Source organism: Rhamphochromis sp. 'chilingali' (genome assembly GCF_963969265.1).
Source record: "Rhamphochromis sp. 'chilingali' genome assembly, chromosome: 5".
Taxonomy (NCBI): domain Eukaryota; kingdom Metazoa; phylum Chordata; class Actinopteri; order Cichliformes; family Cichlidae; genus Rhamphochromis; species Rhamphochromis sp. 'chilingali'.
In genome coordinates this window covers 18,844,705-18,865,640 of record NC_137932.1, presented here as the reverse complement: position 1 = coordinate 18,865,640, position 20,936 = coordinate 18,844,705, and the positions used below count along the sequence as shown (strand labels likewise).

The following is a 20,936-nucleotide window of genomic DNA, read 5'->3' as shown; positions in this document are numbered from 1 at the left end:
CCCAGTAACAGTAAGGTCTGGTAGGGGTAGCTAGTCACAGGGATTTAAGAGATAGTAAAGAGCCAGGCAGTTAAAAAGAAAAACAAAAGAAGCAGGCAGTAAATCTAGTTTAGGATTAGTCTTTGTTTAATTGTGACTGGTTCACTCCTCCATTCTTTTAATAAATATCAAACTAGAGAGTCCATCCGTATAGTGCTGAGTCTAGACACATAGGGGACCTTGAACTGGGATTGCTCCTCCACACACGCACAGCTTCAGACACCAAGTGTCTTTTAGAATAGAATAGAATAGAATAGAATAGAATAGAATAGAATAGCCTTTATTGTCATTGTACAGAGTACAACGAAATTGGAGTGCCACTCCCTTGGTGCAAGTTTCAATAATAAATATAAATGTAAAATATAAAAAGTACAAAAAAACAATCGTAAGTACTCAAACAATAGTAAGTACAATATATACGGGATAGCAGCATTAATATAATGACAGTATGAATAGCAGCATAATATAATGACAGTGACGGTATGGAATAGGTTCAATTGTTTTTGTGCTTATTTACTACGGTGATAGCTCTGGGAAAGAAGCTATCCCTGAATCTGTTTGTCCTGGTTTTATGTGACCTGTACTGTCGGCCTGACCGTAATAGTTCAAACAGTTGGTTGCTGGGGTGAGAGTAGTCATTGATGATATTGCCAGCTCTGCTGAGGTACCGAGAGTTTGCAGTGACCTCCAGGCTGGGCAGAGAGCAGCCAGTGATCTTCTGGGCTGTGTTGATGACCCTCTGCAGTACTTTCCTGTCCGCAGCTGAGCACCCTGCATACCATGTTGTTATGCCGTACGTTAGGATGCTCTCTATGGTGGCTCTGTAAAATGTCACCAGCAGCCTCTCCTCCAGGTTGTTCCTCCTGAGCACTCTTAGAAAGTGGAGACGCTGCTGGGCCTTTTTTACCACCGCCGTGGTATTTGCAGTCCAGGAGAGGTCATCAGATATCTGCACGCCCAGAAACCTCATGGAGTGTACCCTCTCCACACAGCTCCCGTGAATGTAAAGTGGGGCCGGGTCTGCTCTGCCCTTCCTGAAGTCCAAGATAAGTTCTTTAGTTTTCGTGGTGTTCAGTTGGAGGTTGTTAACTGAACACCACTCAGTCAGTCTGTTGACCTCATCTCTGTAGTCCGACTCATCCCCCCTTGAGATGAGTCCAACCACTGTGGTGTCATCCGCGAACTTTATGATGGTGTTTGAGAGATGGGTAGGGGAGCAGTCGGATGTGTAGAGCGTAAACAGGAGGGGACTCAAAACACATCCTTGTGGAGACCCGGTGCTGAGTGTGATGGTGCTGGACCGGTGGGGGCCGAGTCTGACAGACTGTGGTCTATTTGTCAGGAAGTCCTTGATCCAGAGGCAGATGGGGGTGGAGAGTCCCAGGTGAGACAGTTTCTGGACCAGGATCTCCGGGATGATATGATTGAATGCTGAGCTGAAGTCCAGAAAGAGCATTCTCACATAGCTTCCTCGGTGCACAATTTTTTAGTATTTAGTATTATTCTTAGTATTTTGCACATTTCCATTGCACTGTCTTGTCTCTGTATTGTCCTGTTCTGTCTAGTGTTGCACCGTCTTGTCTTGTTGTCTGTGAAGATTCTCAGTCATCCAGGTCATTGTAGTCTAAGGAGCTTGGAAAGAAAAAGCGTCTGGACTTCTTTGTCTTCTGTTTTGTCTCTCACATGAACTTTTTAATCATTGTAAACGCCATGCACAGAATATCAAGTCAATGCAAGTAAACTTTTTACACAGTTTAATACAAAAAGCTCTAAAACCTGTTAATTTTTCATGTGCGCTTGATTACATTTGCACTTTTTACCAATTGATAATAATCTACCTCACAGTTATCTCATAGTAATGCCTCTCTTTCCACCTTCTATACATTCAGTGCTCTGCCATAGTTATTAGTGTTAAAGAAAACGTTGAAGCTGCAGATGTATCTTCTCTCTTGTGCCTCCAGGCGGCAGCACAGACACATCTACGGCTATCGGGGAGTCATAAACATTCAAATAAGTTTATTCTCTATTTCAGGTCGTTTCTTCATTCTACTAATTAGGGTGATTTATTTAAAGTTCTGTTTATATCAACTTCATATTTCATTAATATACACTGCCATAAAGAAATAATCATTAATCAATCAGTTCCTGTTTGCTTTACAGATTTACCCGGTACTCTTAAAATGTATTACTCTCCATAAACAATAAACAGTTTTAAATCACATGGATATTTAAAATGCTCTATTTAAAATATTTTAACTCATCAGAAAAAAGTTTGGAGGATGCGGGCATCGATCCCGCTACCTCTCGCATGCTAAGCGAGCGCTCTACCATTTGAGCTAATCCCCCCACGCTTCAGAAGGAGCCCGTTCGCAGTACCAACCCGTGATATGCTGACGATTTGTCAAGTCCTGCGATGTTCCGGAGGAGCGCGACAGGTGAGCTTCCGCGTTCTTATGCTACGCGCCGGGTTATCAATGAAATCCAGTACAATAACGCTCCCGAGGTAATACATGTTCCAGCCATGTACTCCAGTCCTAGCCGTATCCCAAACCCTAACCATAATCTTATCCCTAACATTAACCAGCATGTTATATAGTGTTTACCAAAGAGATGTAAGTAAAACGAGTGTACATGCGTATATTCATTCCAAACGGTTCTCTTGTTTGCTGATGTTGGGTCCCCGGAAGCGTAAGATATCGACGATTTGTCACCTAGCTTAAAATGTTAGGCTTTGAAGGTGATAACGTGTTGACAGCAGGGACCTATAATAGCTTATACAAAGACTGCCTAAGTTTGAAGTGTCGAACGAATTGATTTCAGTGAAATTCGTCGCAAAAACTTTCGTGAAAATGTAAATGTGACATTGGCATCTTCTTTATGTTTTGTGTCTCAGCTCCCCCCCAAAAATTACCAATTTTTAAAATAACCATATTTTCTAATTGGTCTGGTTGGTTGCATTTTGCAACTTGAGAGTTAAAACAAACTCACGCCAACCGACGAGACACAAAACTTTGGAGGATGCGGGCATCGATCCCGCTACCTCTCGCATGCTAAGCGAGCGCTCTACCATTTGAGCTAATCCCCCTTATGTGCGCTGCCTCGCAACCTGATAAAGTATATCTATGTAATCGAGTTGGGCTATAGCCAACAGAGCCTGTTGGCTTGCTGGCAATGGTGCTGGTTCGGCTGATGAACCGTATCTACCATGTAACCTGTATTCGATCGTTGCGCTTGAACACCGTGAAAGAAGAAGAAAAAAAAGTGTCACCTCCTTCGAGCCGGATTTGAACCAGCGACCTAAGGATGTCTATCGCACTCCTCTACAGTCCTCCGCTCTACCAACTGAGCTATCGAAGGGGATGGTATCAGCTTCCCACAGTGTTTCTCTATAAGCGGCAGCGCTACTAAGCATGCGAGAGGAAAGCATTGATTTACTGGGGCAAGATACGTTTTTAATGAAATGACATTAAATGCCTAATATTGTCTGACTACTAAAATAAGGTAAGATAACAAAATGGTAAGTTGTATGGGTGAGAGGTATGAAAGAGGTGTGGTAGAGATTGTGACCGGAAAAAGAAAAGGTACATAGGTGGGAGAGTGGAAATTGTGGACAAAGGATGTTGGAGTTGGAGCTCTCGGGCAGGATTAAAAGAGGACCACTGTACTCTATAGAATCTAAAATGGCTCAATAATAATTAATATAGTATGGCATAACCAAATAGATAAGAGATAACCCCAAGGATATTAATTTTGGTATTAAGTTAAAAAGTATTGAAATGTAAGTTTTGCGCTAATTCTTTTTAATTTTTTTGAAAATTTAAAAACAGTTATCAAAAAGCAGTTGCTGTTTATTTTACAATAAATTGTAGATTTTTTTAAATGTATTTTATTTTTTTAAAACCGAACTCGTATTATTGTTGTATTTAGTTGTGTTTAAAATGAATCGGGGTCGTCTATGATTCCGTCTTGAAGACGCGTTTAATAAATTCCGTGTTTAAACTTGTTCCGTTCGGCTACGAACACGAAAGTTAACGGTCCAAACACATCACTCTGACGTCATGCCGACATAGAGACGTGGCACGCGGACGGTTAAACGCTCAGAGCAGTTTACGCAACGTCCTCTCGTTCATTCAGCAGAAGGGAGGAAGGAGGCAGGAAGTCACGGTACCCGAACTAATAACAGCCCATCTGGACCCGGAGACATGGCTTCAAATAACGGCTCGGTCGGAAAATGGGAGGTGGTGAAGAAAGGCAAGAAAAATAGCAACAACTCCGGCGGAGGAGGCAAGGTAGCGGCCGACAAGAAAGCCAGCGGAGAAAGGAAAGCCCTGGGCGAATCTAACCAGCCGTCCAGACGTAAGTGAACACGGCCCACTGCTAGCTGCTGAAGCTCAACTTCACGCAGCATTACTTCCTGGTATTAATTTTATCTCACACCGTCTGCAGTTTTACCAGCTCAGCTCTGAGTGGCTCTACCTTAAGTCCGTGTGTCGGCGTGAATTTTAAACTACTAGCTGAGCGGCCTTTGTGCTTCGTGCGGCTAGTTAGCTCGTTAGCAGTGTCAACAAAGTGAACGTCAGCACTGAGAGAGTCTGTCAGCATGTGTGAGACGCTTTTTGACCTTTGACCTCCCTTCAGCTGCTCTTTCGAACGAGCCTGAAGGTGTTTTTGTCATCTTGGAGCTGATCGGTATGACGTTAAGCAGCATTAGTTTGTTTTTACCTCGCCTACAGTGATGGCTGTCATTTCTCTGGGGGTAAATATTTAACAACGTGGCCATTTAAATCTTATGCTACACGTTTAGCCATGGTTTTACTTCAGCTTTATGCCTCATAAACAGTTATCACTGCTATTATCATCGTTTATATAAATAGATTAAACTCGTTACTCTATTTTGTTATTACTTCTGAATTTATTTTCTTACTTATTTAGAAGGACTCCTATTAGTAACAATACAACTTACTGTTCCTGTTTACCTATAATCCTCGAGGTGATCAGTGTCCGAGTTATATTTTTGTTTGAGCCTTCTGGTGTAAAGGGCAAGTTTTTTATAAATCAGAAGATGTAGGGTACTTTTATGAGTGATCTTTGAAAAATCAGAAACCTGGATGAGCTTTTCAATTCCAATTTCACCTTTAAGAAACCCGGCCACCCAGTCCTGCTTCTATCATCTAAACAATATTGCAAGGATACAACAATACTGACACTCCAGCTGTCACTTACGCTTTTCTTTCCTCTATTTAAATTGTTGTCATGCACTTTTAATATGTTTCAATCAGAAATAAGGGTCTGAGTACCCCTAAGTGCACTACATATGGTACACTGTTGTTTAGCTTGTGTCTTGGTGTTCTGTCCTTGGGATGAACCGGTCTTTGAAAGTGATGCTGGATCTGAAGTGCATTGGGATGCTATGCTTGGAGAAAATGCTTGTTCTTCTTTACTTTGAACTGCATACGTTGTTTCTACAGTAAATGATAACCACAGTGAAAACAAATAATATAAATAATATAAATAGCTAATTTTGATTTTTAAAAATGTTTTTCTGCTAATAACTTTTTATCGAGTAAAGTTTACTCAGGTTTTTACTTATGTCTTCTGATCAAACATGGAGTGAAGATTCTATTGACATTCCTCACATGAATAAAGTCACTGGAGTGTTGGATCTCAAACTTGTCCTCCTTTTAATACTATCAGTGGCAGCAGGAGAATTCTCATTGTTAACCAGAAATGTCAAAGTTGGAATTAGAGCAGGGCGATATGGCCAAAAATATTTATCACGATATATATTTGAAAATTTGCGATAACGATATAACTGACGATATAATTGATGCGAGACAAAATACAACTCCACAACATTACTAGCGCAAAAAGACAACCTTCCATTTATTTTCACTTAAACAAGAAGCTGGTTTTTATGTACATTAAAGCTTTATAAAAATGTAACAGTGCAAATGCAAATTCCTTGCTGAAAGTTTAACTAAAAGGCATTTCCAGTAGAAATGGGCTGACATATCCTGAGCATAACCATGTATAATATCCACTGAAGTTAAAAAGAGGTGCTTTGCAACATTAAACTGCAGTGTGCAGTACGTATTTTTCGGACCATAAGGTGCATGGGATTATAAGGCACATTAAGCGAAACAAAGCAGTCAGATAAATCAAACTTTATTCAACTCATTCTTGCTTCCTCCACTTTTGTACCATTGATTCATTAATGTTGAATTCTCTGGCAGCTGCTCTATTCCCATGTTGTTGCAGTATATTAATGACTAACCTTGTATTGTGGATGGATTATCTCAGTTGTTCTCCTGACTGAAGTTTGGTCCGTTTACAGCATCCTGCCATGCGACTGAATTTGTCTCTAACTATCAGGAACCTTAACGTTAACTTTTATAAGTGGAAAAGTGTTAGTGTTTGTCCTCCAGCTTCACTGTTTATGTTATGCTAACATAGCTGTGTCGCTAGCGATCACGTAGCACATCATTATATACCAGCTAGCCCAACTTCAGTAACCCTACAAACGTCACTGCTGTTTAGTTTCCTGTCTTCATTTATGTTGGAAGTGATAGCAGAGCTGTACGTTTGAATTTTTTCAGAAATCTCTCAGTCAGAACATGCAATATCATGCTTAGGTAACTAGCGAAACTAGCGAGCTAACTTCCGCTAGCTTCCTGCTAACTTCTAACTCGTTAAATGTAATAAATTTTGTTTTCATGGATGCCTGGAAGTTAAACTTCATAGTTACACCTGGTAAAGCAGCAATGCTGATCGTTCTATTAAAGATGTAAGAATTTAGACAGTTTTTAACTCTGTGATGCTGCAGTGTTGTTTGACCTGAAAAAGACGGAGTTTAGGACCCAGATTACTCCCAGATTTAAGAGCATCTTAGTCCGACAAATACGACAATCCGGTTGTTCAGTGATGACGCGACGAATCCTACTTCCGGGTCTAAAGTAGTCTGCGTTTAATATGGCTTTTGTGTTGTTAACATGTTTAATGTTATGTATTTTCTTCTATTTGATCTCAAAAAGCTCCTAAAACAGTCAGTGATCACTGTTGACCTCCCTCGGCTTTTATTACCGCTAATCATTTATTTAAGCTCAGTTTTTAAAACCTTACGATGTAACTACAGCCCAGCCCATGCAGCAGTATATGAATGACTAACCTCGTATTGTGGATGGATTATCTCAGTTGTTCTCCTGGCTGAAGTTTGGTCCTTTTACAGCATCCTGCCATGCGATTACATTTGTTCCTGACCACCGAGAACACTCACATTAACTTTTATCGAGTGGAAAAAAAGTTAGCTTGTTTATATTATGCTAACATAGCTGTGTCGCTAGCGGTCACGTAGCACATCATTATATACCAGCTAGCCCAACTTCAGTAACCCTACAAACGTCACTGCTGTTTAGTTTTCTGTCTTCATTTATGCTGGAAGTGATAGCAGAGCTGTACATTTTAATTTGTTTCCAAAACCCCACAGTCAGGACATGCTATATTGTATTTAGATAGAAGCTAGCGAGCTAACTCCCTGCTAACTTCTAACTCCGTTAAATGTCATAAATTCCGTTTTCATGGATGCCTGGATGTTAAACTCAATTGTTACACCTGGTAGAGCAGAACGCTGATCATTTTATTAAAGATGAAAGACTTTAGACAGTTTTTCAACTCTCAGTAATCCCATAGTGATCGTTTGATATATGGACCTGCAGCGGAGTTTAGACCCAGACACGGCTAGTGACGTCAGACTGAACAACCGGATAACGACAGCCGCTTGCATGTTCTGCAAAAAAATGTGCTTTGTCGTGTATCTGACGGACAAACACCAAACCAGTTCCACATCACTGAAGTTGCACCATTTTTTACAAACCAATTCTGGTTCATTTGTTTCACTCAACAATCGGCCATGTGCGTATGAAAACAAAGGCACTGCGCATGCGCGTTTTACTCCCATTCTATCGCGATATTTCATTTTCCTATCGTTGCCTAACATTATACCGGTATTACCGTGAACGGTATAATATGGCCCAGCCCTAGTTGGAATAAGGTGCTAAACTCAGTAGTTTGATTTACACCTTTAAAAATTGGAAAATGAAACCTAATTCGGTAACGTTGCTATGACAAGTTTAGACGTGCAGTTAGGTGATATTAATACTGAATTACCAGCAGCTTCAATCTACCACATTGCTGAAACATTATGTCAACCTAATGATGTTTTGTTTTTACTGAGTATGAAGCCCATACTGAAGCTGGAGCTCCTAATCTACTTATTCATTTTTTTCTGCCATGTTTTAAGAACCAGAATTAATTTGTGTTTTATCAAATCTTACGTACCAAACAAACCCTGCTGTTCCCTCTGTTTAGAGTCCCGCCCGGTGTCTCCTACTATGTCAAAGACTGACAAACACCATAGTTATCTTTATCTGTGTTAGAAATTACTCCTCACAAGGTCAACATATTATTTACTGACCTCTGATCAATTTCTACCCTTAAATTGACCAAAATACTTTCTGTTCACTAAATCTAGCAATAGCAGCTTGAAGAGGCTTCACTGAGTCTTTTGATTTTTGGATGATCATCACAAAATGATTATATCTCACTTTGCTGGAGCTGTTTGTTTCTGCTTCATTTTTATCACTGAATCTTACTGTCCAAAGTCTGATCACTGTGGCTGATTCAGTGGGGAAGTGGTGTAAAGCTTTAGTCTAAAGCTTATAAGAAATAAACCTGATCTGTTTAGTAAATGAACTCTCCAACACTTTACGTGAATCATTTTATTAACACAAACAACATAATCACACATTCAGAAAGATATTTTGCCAAATCTCAGTTTGTTTCTTAAAGGCTTTCATCAGGACTTGATCATTAGGCTGTTACTTTTGGGTCTGTGGTTTTGACACATAAAACTGGAGGATTTTTTTTTTTTTTTTAAACTTTAGCCTGGAGGGATTACGTATGTGGTTGAGCAAGAAAAGTGTTGCAGCAAAATCAGGCATTATGTAAGTGTTCAACAGATAAGAGCGTGAAGCTTGGATCACAGAGAAGAGTGGTAAATGTCTCTGCCTTTGCTGTTTGCATTATTTAAAAAGCCCTTTAAATCAGTGATGTTTATGATTGGGCGTACCTGGCCAGCGACTGCAGATGGGAATTAGCTAGTAGATAAATCTGGTACAAGACATCTTTTCTCTTATGAGGTCAGTGTTTTGGTCCCTGACAAATAAAGAACTGCTTGTATGATAACCATGCTCGGCTTTTTGTTCCCACATGTCTAAACATGTGAGAACCACAAAGCTTGAATTTAAGGAAGCTTAAAAACATCATCTCAGCTATTATTGGCTTTTAGTGGCCCGTGGATTAGGGCAGTAAAATTTGTTCTTTTTGGTATTTTGTCTTGATAGAAACTATAATCTGAAAGCTGTCACACGTTAATGATTTCTGCTAATATGCTTCTTGTAGTAAATTACACCAAAATGATCCCAAAAACTGTTGTTTCTTTGAGATGGTTTTAAATAGTTTCATAAAACTGAGATGAAAAATCTACTATCAAAATGACTAGGGAGTCTGACTGTAGACAGTAAAATGTGAGATCCTGTTAGTTGTTGTTTCACAGTGGAGCTTTTGAGCCCACTCATAATACTACAGCTTATAGCTGCCTACCCCGCACCAGCCTCGAATGTAAAGCATAGGGTGAATGACTGCTGGAAGTCATAGATGTTACATTTAGGCTTATGTTTGAAATACTAATTACATTGCAGTGTTTCCCACTAATAGAATTTACTCAAGCGACACACTCAAAGATTTGAGTCATGAAAATATATTCTTCGCTCTTATTTTGAAAGTTTAGCTAGCGCTGATCCATCACATGTTTTGCGATTTGCTGGCTTTGTTGTCAGTTCTCTCCTTGAAATCTTTCAGCTATCTGGAGTCCTTCGTCTCAGTCAGGCTAATTTTAACACCACCATCTTGGGCTTCAGCTGGAGACATTAGTCCTCTCTCTGCTGTGGAGAACCCACATAAGATCCAGAACTAGAACCTGCAGCAGGTGAAGAACTGGTCACTACGCTGAGCTGACAGAGTTTGGAGAGCGGAAAAAGGACTGCTGTCATCAGCAGCAGTCCAGTGTGAGGAAGTTACTAGAGAGCCAGCAGCACAGTCTTGTGACAGTTCATGAAATGGTCACAACATTTAATCTGTGGATTCATATTTTGGGCTCTCTCTCGTACTGACTTGTATTCATGTACACAAAAAATGAAAAGAATATTCCCAGTTTCAAAGAGGGGAAAAAGGTGACATTTAGGCTACGTTCACACTGCAGGCGAAAGCGCATCAAATCCGATTATTTTTTTAAAATTTTTTTTTTTTAACCCTATGCGACCCATATCCGATCATGGTATGACAGTGTGAACGGCACAAATCCAATATTTTCAAATTCGATCTGGGTCACTTTCGTATGTGGTACTGAATCCGATACATATCCGATGTTTTAGAAAGCGACTGCTGTTTGAATGGTCATGTCGCATTAAATCCGTCTTTTACGTCACTGACACAAGACAGACGCCAATTATCAGCGCCAGAGAAGCGCCCGAGAAGACATCGCGAATACTTCCTGGCCATCCAGTGTAGATGTCAGTGAACCTGTGGGGAAGACAACGTTGGAGAGCGTTTGCTGTCACATTTTTCTTTGTAGTGTGAACAAGCAGACAAAAAAAAATCGGAATTGAGCATTAACACCTGCACCTTAGAGAGAGCGGGGGTTGAATAATTTTACTGCTCACACCAGAGACCAGTTCGAGTCCCACATGGGAAACATTTTTACACTTCAGTTGGATTATATTAATTGTGTTATTTAATTATTTTCAGAGCTCAATGTTCGTCCAACTCCCTAATCTCAGAAACATACAGATAAAAATTGAAGATACGGCATGATTCATTCAGAAAAATAAATGTTTAGTATGTTAAACCTTCTGTAATCCAACCTTCAAGTTAAATTTTATTAGCTTTTTGCTTCTTATTGCTCTAAAACTTTAGAATGCCTTCCCTCTTTGCTGAGCGAAGTCAGTCACCCATGCTTGTAAAGCTTGTACACAAGAATTTCACTCGCATGTTCTGTACCAGTGTACCTGCACATGTGATGTAACAATAAAAGTGACTTGATTTGATTTTGATCAGGACACTTCTGTCTTTGTTTTGAACTGTTTGTCATTTACAAGGACTGCTGGTATTTCCCTAAGTCTGCAGTCATGTGCTTCTTTTTTTTTAAAACGGATGTTAATTGGTTGGTTTTAAGGAAACCAACCACTTCGCTTAAAGTTCCCTGTTCACTTAGACTTTAAGTGATTATCCACTGCAGACAATAGTGCACAAGGTCCCAGATAAGGTTGCAAGGATTTCTGAGTCATATGATGCCATGAGAAAAGACATTTCAAGCTCCACATTTTGTTAAAACCTCGATAATTAACCAGGGAGTCTACTGTTTCAGCAGAATCATTCCATGAAACATCAGTTTCATCAACCTCCCCCACCCACCATCACCCTCTCAGAATCAGCTGATTTATTTATTGGGTGCAAAAACATTGGTATATTTGTTGAAGCCTTGCATAATTTCACCTCTATATTAATGTATTTTCAGAGTTATAGGTCTGTGGTGGGCTGAAATTCAGTGTTTATTTTTTTTAAATTTAGTTTTATTTATTTTCCAGTATTTTTAGGCCTCATACAAATTTGTTTTTGTTTTTCATTTCCCAGCTGAAAAAATACAGATGAAACTGCCATGCAGGCCACAAGAAAACAGCTGAGCACTAGATACCAAAGATTACAAGACTGTAAATATAGACAGGTCTTTCCATGCCTTGATCCTAAAGCTTTGATAGTGGTAACTTTCCTCCCTGACTTGAAAAATGCTATAACAATCTTTACAGTTTCAGTGATCAACACACACAAGCACACATTCATGCAGCATTTGATTGCATACTATGCAGCTCTTCTACTATCACACACACTCACATGCCTGTTAAACCTCTTCATATGTTTCTCTCGTTATATTTTGAGCTTCTCTGTAAAACATGGCACACTCATGTTTGAGACTAAAAATAGAGACATGCTGACTCTAAATCCACATGTGTGACTAAAGCTTGATTTGGTTCAGTCCAACTTCTATTTTTCTCATGAAAAAGCACAGCCGCTCAGTTATGATCACAGATAGAGTTTAAAAAGGAGCTCCATTCTGAAACGGAGTACAGGAAAGAGATAGCACTGTGACTGACACGATGGCCTGAGTTGGAGTGAAGGAAAACATTTTTCTAGAGCCAACAGAAGCAGCCCATATTACTGTGATCACTATAAATGCTTCATAGGTCAAAAGCCAATTTGAGTCGTTCGTCAAATCACCTCATTAACCACCTTAAATTTAAAGAAAAGTGATCTTAGTTCCTGCCATCCACCCCTGGTGTGTTTTGCACACAAAATGACAAAATGATTGATCACCAACAGAGTAAAAACTGGTAAGCAGTTAAATTGCTCTCTGATTTCCCCACAGTGTGTAAAGGTGTCAGATTTATTCCAAGCTGCAGGTATTTGATGGGAAATGAATAAAAGCAGAACAGGGTCAATTTCAATGTATTGCCACTTTCAGCCAGTGAGAGAGCTTTGACATCTTATAAATACAATTACTTGTTATTGCCTTTATAAAACATTGCAAATAAGTATTGATTTAATATCAAAGTACAGGCTCTAAAAAAAATAAATAAGGCGTTCTTAACTTTGTATAGGTCCTCAAAACTGTTTACCAGAAACACACAAGGGGGAGAGCTGGAATGCTGTTGGTGCTTAACTCCAGTCCTTTGTGAATTGTATTGAGTGTGCCACAAATATTCCTTTGGGTAACAGCCCATTACACAAGGCGTGGAGGGAGGGCAGAAGGGGGTAAGCAAGACGCTGAGGAGAGTAACTTGATTTTTAGGACTCAGGATAGAGGAGTCACTGCATTTCACTGCAGCTGCTTTGTTTTGTCCTTCAGCGCCCGTGAAGATGTCAGAGAGTCTGTATGACAGCTTGGAGAAGGTGGGAAAGAAGCAGAACAAGGAGCAGGTTCCTCCACCATCCGAGCCTCAAAACAAGAAGCCCTCATCAAGTAAACCACCCAAGAAGTCGTATTCGAGCAATACAGCCTCTCCCACAACTTACAAAACCCTCGAGGAGGCGTTCAAAGCGGTCAGTAAGAGACATTTTCTTAAGTTGACTGATATTAAACTCAATGGAAATTTAGTGAAAGAAATGACCCGAAATGATCTCTAAACAAAGCAGCATTGTTACATCTTCAAAGCCAACTGTCACATGCTGAAACCGATCTAGCCTTTGCTTGGAGGGTGTGTTCTTTTTGAGACTCCAGTGCTGATATTTTTCTCTTGTCCTGTCTTCAGCTGGATGTTGCAGACCTGAAGCAGCAGTTGGCTCGCAGTCAGACCCTGTTTCCAGAAAACCCTTCGGTTTGGATCAAAGATCTGGCTGGATACCTCAACCTCCATTTAACTGCCCAGGACACGGAGCCCACACTCAGCAGCCACCCTTATGGTCAGGCAGACTCTTATTTTGATATGCCCATTTATTTATCGTGCGGTTAAAGCATTTCAATACTTAAGTCTTCCTGTTTGTCTTTTCTGTCCCAGACTACCCATACTGCCTTACAGGAAAAGAGCTGAGGGGCGTGATCAAAGGCCTCATCGGACGTTGCAGCAGCGCTCTGCCAGATTTCTTCGACCACTGTGTTTACACTATGCTCAGGGAGTTGGACAGGCAGTCAGGTAAACCCAGGAGAACCTCTTACATCCTTTTATTGATGCGACTTTACTCAGTAGAACATTAACAGACAGGGAAAAATGCGCCAAGATACCAAAGCTGCAGAAATCTCAATAATAAACTTAAATGTTCTGTAAGTTGAAATAATATTCTGATTGAATATAAAACATATAAAACATTACATATGAACCAAATAAATACATGCAAATAAACAAGGGGGTAAATAGGTGGGGGGGATGTTTATGCCCAGGTTAGTGGTTGTCTTTGACCATAAAAACCATATCACCTCAATGGCAGCACAGATAGAAGTGAAGAGAAGGCCAGGTGGTGGACATACTTGACAAAGCCCACAAGGTAGCGACAGGCCTGAAGCCAACATCTGAAAGCAGATGAGATGAGAGACCCTGAAAGAAAGGCAGCTGCAGGCAATCATTATGTTCCTTCCTTGTATTCACTTTCAAAAAGCTTTTGTTGTGTCTAGATTCATCTATTGATCTAGATTGATCTTTGCACGAGCTAAACTAAACAAGCTTTTAGCGAGGAGCAAAAGTGTACTGCTGTGAAAGAAAGTGATGTGTCTTGTGGTGTGACTGTCTTGGCAGTGAGGGGACAAAAAACAGCAAAGATCACTGTTATGGTTCAACGCTAGGGTGGGGTCAAAACCCATCATGACTCAAACCTCAAATTACCAGTGTTTACCTTTTACCAAACTTTAACCAAGAGCAGTCAGCAAGGTCACCAGGATGCCTCATGAAATAAAGATTTTACCCAAGCATTGTTTCAGTTTTTAGTTAAAATTCATAAAGCAGAAAAAGAAGCCGAAAGTACCAATACCTAAAGCTTATTGTTTTTATTTCCAGGAGAACCTCTACATGGCTACAGAGTTTGCATTCAGGCAGTCCTGCAGGACAAACCCAAAATAGCCACCCAAAATCTGCCAGAGGTGAGTGTGTGACTGTCACTCCGGCAAATAATCAGCAGCTTTGCTACTCTTGTCCTGCTCTGCATGTTATTACACTAAAAGCTCAAGCTATATTTTTCCTAACTTTTCTGGACATGTGTAATATTATCAAATTATGTATTATATTTTCAAACTGGTAGTTTCAGAGGGGGTATTGCTGGATTTGTCTGTTTGAATAATTTTGCATTATTATATTGTAAAACTCTCCCTTCTTCTTGTTCCTTTTCTGCAGTATTTGGAAATGTTGCGGTCAGTTCAGAATCGTCCAGTAAAGTGTTTGACCATCATGTGGGCTCTGGGCCAAGCAGGATTTTATGATCTCAGCCAGGGTCTAAGAGGTAATAAACACTTTTACACAGAGGCACACAATAATTTCAATATTTTACATTACCGCATATCCATAAAGCCCAAAACTGCTCTGAACAAGTAGGCATTTGCCCAGTATTAGTCCAGATCTGTCTGTTTTCCCCTTTCTCCCACTTTCCCAACAATGTGTGAAGATAGACATTCTGGGTTGGGGTTCACTGAAGCAACAGAGCACATTAGAGCAGTAATATTCCCCCCTGATAGCTGCTGGTGCTCCAAGTGTTATTAGTTAGTGTGACTATATTAAATGTTTACAGTGCAAAATTGCAATGAAAGTTAGGGGGAAATGGTGTCTAAAATTACTGATTTAGTACAAAATCATACCCAAAGTGTGATTAAATATATTTATTTTCACTTTAACAGAAGAAAAGCTTCCTAAACTAAAGAAAATGTTATTTGTTTCAGTGTGGCTGGGCATCATGCTCCCTGTGCTGGGAGTGAAGTCTCTGTCCTCATATGCCATCGCCTATCTGGAGAGACTTCTCTCGTAAGTCTGACTCAGAAATCCATGAAATTTCTCAAATTTCTTCATCTTCCAGACACTTCCTTTCCATTCATTTGTAGTACTTGAACTATTAAGATCATTAACAGTGATACCTTTAATTTGAATGTCATGGATATTTCAACATACTTTAATTCTTTTCCCAGACTTCATTCAAACCTGACAAAAGGATTTGGTATTATGGGTCCGAAAGAGTTCTTTCCTTTGCTCGATTTTGCTTTCATGCCAAAGAACGCCCTGTCACCAAGGTAAATGTAAACCAGTGCAAACACAGACCAACAGCAAGACATATCAGACTGTTCATAATCTCTGTTTAGAAATAAAAGCATTGCAAAAATGTTATCTGCGTTCTGAGTCCTAATATATTTTTTTCTGTTTTTTATTACAGTCTGCAGGAGCAGCTGAGGCGTTTGTATCCTCGACTGAAGGTCCTCGCATTTGGTGCCAAGCCAGAGAACACGTTGCACACGTACCTGCCGTCATTTCTGTCCAGAGCCACGCCACACTGTCCTGACGACATGAAGAGGGAGGTGAGACCCACAATTCTGTATACATTACTGCTGCTACTGTACTGTTACAGCAGCCATCACAACACGATCTTTGACAAAAGTGATTAAATAAAGCAGAACTGCTCAATAAAATTGTGTTCTCACTAAACGATGTCAAAGAATACATTATGAGTAAAATGATAAAAATTAACCGCATTGTCTTCTGCTTCTTGCAGCTGCTCAGCAGTATGACTGAGTGTCTGTGTGTTGATGTTCAGAGTTTAGGAGTGTGGAGGCAGCTCTACACCAAACACCTACCCCAGTCCAGGTAACCTGTGGACCATTTATTTTTTTGTCTTTTTATTTATGATCACATCTCCACATAAGGTAAACTGTACAAATGAAGATGATTTCAAACTGATTTCAGACTCACTGCTTTCTTTCCTCAGTTTGCTTTTGAACCACTTATTAAAGTCCTGGAACATCCTTCCACCAAAGGTACAAGTGCTGTCACAATGTCTGTTGGCTCATAAACCAAACGCACCTCCCAGGGATACTGTTATTTAAACATCAAAGCCTGTGTAATCTGATTAATAATGCAGTTTTAATGTAACTTGTATTTTTATTGTCTTTTAATCCCATCACTGTGTTTTACTTGGACTTTTTTTGTTTTTAGCTTCGGAAGAACCTCGAGGAAACGATCCAGTCTTTTAGAGTGACCAACGAAGAAATGAGAGACACCATTGAATCTCATGACCTTCAGGAGTGCAACAGCCTGTGCCAGGTGAGCAACTCGGCCTGTTCATGTTTGTTTAAAAGGAAACTCGCGATTTCAAAAAAGTCTGGGTTAGACACGAAGATAGTGTAAATATTAAATCATGAAGCACCTCTACAATATGAAAGTGAGCAATATTTATAAAGTGCTGACAGAAGGCATAAAAAGCCTAAAAAATTAAGATATAAATTTAGGAACTAAAACTAAAGGAATGAAGAGAAGAATATTAAATTGAAAGCTTATTAAAGAGATCAGTAGTGTTGTGCTATTGGAACGACTGTTTTGGGACTTACTGGGTAGTTTCCAAGCATCAAGGGCAGAGTTACTGAACTGGAGAACCTGGTGAGTTGCAGATGGGAGTACTGGAGAGATGAATGCATGAATGAGCATGTGCAACTCCTCTTTAAAAACTTCTTCTGACATTATCCCTGCTTCTTGGGCAACAACTAGAGATGTATGGAATCATAAAGCTAACAGTTGGATTATGAACCTTATTTGACATGTGCTTTGTGTTTCTCCAGAATCTGCAGGTAAAGATGCGTGGTCACGGGTTCCCCTGGTCCAAGCTGCTCCTGGTTCTGCTCGTGTTCATTGCCGGCTTCATCGCCCACGACGTCAGATCAAACGGCTCTGTCGCAGGTCTGTCAGAGTGCCGTTTACTCACCATATTCGCCTATCTTTGTATCTGTGGCCTACTCATTGTGTTTATATTACGTTTCAGATTCCATCACAGCCAGGTATCTGCACTCCTCAGGGATCACAGCTGTATCTCAGCAGGCCTGGAGCAAAATAACAGTCTACTCAAAGCAGGGCTTCAGGTACGATCATTTCTAGTCAACAGAGCCGACACTTAAAAATGATCCCTAAAATCTAAAACAAGCTTCTGACTCACTTCCTGATAACGCTCAGGCACACAGTGTTTTATTCCCTGTGGTTTGTTGGCTTTTATTTAGAATTCTATATTAATATAGATTTATTAGATTAACCTGCTGTTCTGCCATAAAATTATTTGCTTTTAAAAAGAAAATTTAAAAAAATGTATGACTTTTTCTTTTCTTCCATTTTTCCTCTAATGAAGATTGCAGTTATGATCATTATTGTCTGTATTGTGTGTTTTGTATTTTCTGTAGCTGGTTGGAGACAAACACTCCTTATTATTACTCTGAGTGTGTCCGGGTTTTGGGTCCAGTAATGGAACAAGGTTTGGAAAAGGCAAAGTCAGCAGCTGTCTTCATCTCTGAAAACACCTCACGGTTTATTGTCTGGGTTAAAGAAACCACACCTCTTGTCATAGAATGGGTAAGGCCATGGCTACAGCTCCACCTGACCTTAAACATTTAAATGTTGAAGTACAATTGTTCTTTTTTGGGGGGGGGGGCTGAAGCACAGCTTTCTGGGTGTATATTAAACAGTCCAGCTGGATTATCATTTCATCCTTTTGTGGATTTATTTGTGTTTATACTGTGTCACTTTTCCCCCTTAATTAAAATTTTGAGCATTACATAAGAAACTACCAGATAACTACCAGTCTGACTCTGATTGTGTTGCATGTCTTTGTCCAGGTGAACACCAACACCCCAGAGAGTGTGTTCCAGGCTCTGGCATATTTGAAGGAGCTCCTCATCTTCCTACATCAAAACTACATCCTGCCAGCGCTGGCGTACACATCTAACCTGCTACAGAGAGCATGGGCCAACTTAGAAGACTCTTGCAAGTCAGTACTAACAGCAGCTCTTTAACAGTTAATCTTTATTACTACATGCCCGAGTGTGGGGCAGTTAAACCGGCTGAGACTGGTTTCACAAAGATGTATTTGGTCTGTGGGGTTAAACAAGAAGAACAGCACAGCTTGTATTAGAATAATCTGACTAAAACGAAGACACCTTACCTCTGGGCTGACTAACTATAAGAATCTGTGGCACTGCTGCAACAATGATTTAACTATGAAGCCCTCGTTATGGTGCTTGTTGGGATGAAACGTGATTCACCTTTACTTATTGCTGTGTTTTATTGAAGCCATTGAGAAATGCGTGCAGGTTACCAGTTGCACTGACAGATGTAGTGACATGCCAGTTTATCCTGCTGGAGTTTGGACCTCGTTCCTATTTGTTCTTTAAAGGGAGTCGCTCACCAGAAGTTTGGCAGATCTTTGTAGGCTTTGTCTGTGTACGTTTCTCCTATTTGCACAGTACCGTCACAGCACCACACACATTTCACTTCTCAGCAGTGTGTTCTTCTTCTGTTTACTGGAGCCAGGTAGTTGCACCCAGCTGATAAACAATTGGACTATTTTCTCCATTTATTCATCCTCTGACAACTGTCCAGGTCTCGGTTGTGAGGGCAGCAGTCTAAAGCAGAGATGCATCAGCGGCCTTTTCCTTGGCTGTTGATAACCTCTGAGGTGATTGACAGATGAACTCTGTAATGATCTGTCAATCAGTTATGAGTAGTGTAGTAGACAAATGTGTTTGTTTGTATTGTTTAAAAGGAACTAAAAGCATCATTAAAGCTGCAGTGAGTGATTTTTTTTTTTTTTTTTTTTTTACTTTCTCTGTTGCAGTGGGGAGGTGTCTGTATCATGTCTGCAGGGCCACGCCTTGTCCTTTACCAACTCGACGTGGCAGCTTCTCCAACACACGACCTCGGCAATCAAGACATGGGCCCAGGATTTGCTCACTCGAGCGGGATAACGCAATACACACACAATATGCACACAGGAAGCTAAACACACCAACACACACACTCTGGCCCAGCGTGAGTCTGTCATGTCCTTTGTGACACAAGTGGATGCCGCAGGGTCAGAGGGAAACGAGCTCACTCAAAAAAAGACCCTTTTTGTCTCTTGTTTTGGTTAAATTTTAAAATCAGTTTGGTGTTGTTTAGATGTTTGTTTTTTTTCTATCAGCCTTTTTGTCACTGCTGGATACGGAGGTTGTACCCTTCTTTCTCTCTCCCTGAGTTTTATACTGCAAATTTCAGCCACTGCTTGAGCCTCTGGGTTAGGCAGGTTCTGTAATTTATAGAAAATATAGGTTTGTAGATGATTTATAAAAGTTTTTATTTAAATATAATTAAAAAAAAGTGTTGTGAAAGTTGGTAAAGGCAGGGAACATGTCAGAAACGTCTCCAAGCCACTGAAAACCTCATCAGAGGGTCAAGTCATCTTTAACACCTGGTCCTGTGTGTGCAAACCCCTTGTCAAACCTAACTAGGGAGTTGTGTCTCTGGGCGGATTTGCTCGTCCAGAGCACGGTCGTAAACACAGTCTTTTCACATCAGTCCAGAAGAAAAAATCTGTGTGTCTTGTCTCTGCTGTTTTGTTTCTGTCCCGTTTTCTAATGCTTCACCTACCAGCAGAAGCTTCTCGCCCGAGCTGCGAGAAGCACCGACATCATGTACCTGAAGGTCAATGCGTTTCTGTGTTTGTGTCTGCGTGGATCAGTGATGCCAGCATTGTCATCCTGTATGCTGTAATCTGAGAAATGACATTTTACTTAACTAACCCCCCAGCCTGTAAACAAGATGATATGGAAGAGACCAATGTCTTACTTTGTAATGTAAATGATTTGTAATAAAGACTCCAACCCCACTGCAGTGTTTTTATCAGCTGATTTACCCGAGTGTGCCACAAGCTACACAGCAAATAATAGAAACCACCTTGTTAACAGTTGTCTTGTCATGACTTGGGGCTTTGCCCTCAAACTTCAATTTTGCTTGTGTATGTTCTTATTAAAATATAATTATTAGATATGTGTATTCAGGGTCATCGTAAGAAGAAACAAATTTGTCTCACCACGTATTAATATAGATCAAGATGAGAAGAGTACACTGGGAATGTATTTTTAGTCAAGTGTCGCTGACTCAGCAGTCCTCTTAATCAATAATTACCTAATTGTGAAAATGATCTCTAAAGCATATTTAGAGCATCAGATATTCTAGATTTAGTCCAACTCACTGGTTCTACCTTCAAGTGTTACAATTATCTGTTTTGGATCATAATTGACAAAACAA

General features: G+C 40.2%; 1 protein-coding gene across 1 annotated transcript; it reads left to right on the top strand.

Moving 5' to 3' along the window:
- The first annotated feature begins 4,140 nt into the window (after positions 1-4,140).
- Positions 4,141-20,514, top strand: tmem214 (transmembrane protein 214). The gene is made up of 17 exons (XM_080881771.1): positions 4,141-4,395; positions 13,055-13,248; positions 13,458-13,608; positions 13,704-13,838; positions 14,694-14,776; positions 15,027-15,132; positions 15,566-15,647; positions 15,809-15,910; positions 16,051-16,192; positions 16,387-16,478; positions 16,600-16,648; positions 16,827-16,934; positions 17,447-17,564; positions 17,647-17,743; positions 18,056-18,224; positions 18,488-18,639; positions 19,486-20,514. Exons 1-17 carry the CDS (start codon positions 4,242-4,244, stop codon positions 19,613-19,615), a joined length of 2,064 nt encoding a protein of 687 aa, XP_080737897.1. The 5' UTR covers positions 4,141-4,241; the 3' UTR covers positions 19,616-20,514.
- Positions 20,515-20,936: the final 422 nt, after the last annotated feature.

Coding starts and splice junctions, on each gene's coding strand:
- tmem214 (XM_080881771.1), top strand. CDS start 4,242: ATGGCTTCAAATAACGGCTCGGTCGGAAAATGGGAGGTGGTGAAGAAA. Junction 13,609..13,703: donor ACTCAGCAGCCACCCTTATG/GTCAGGCAGACT, acceptor TTTCTGTCCCAG/ACTACCCATACTGCCTTACA. Junction 15,648..15,808: donor TATCTGGAGAGACTTCTCTC/GTAAGTCTGACT, acceptor TTCTTTTCCCAG/ACTTCATTCAAACCTGACAA.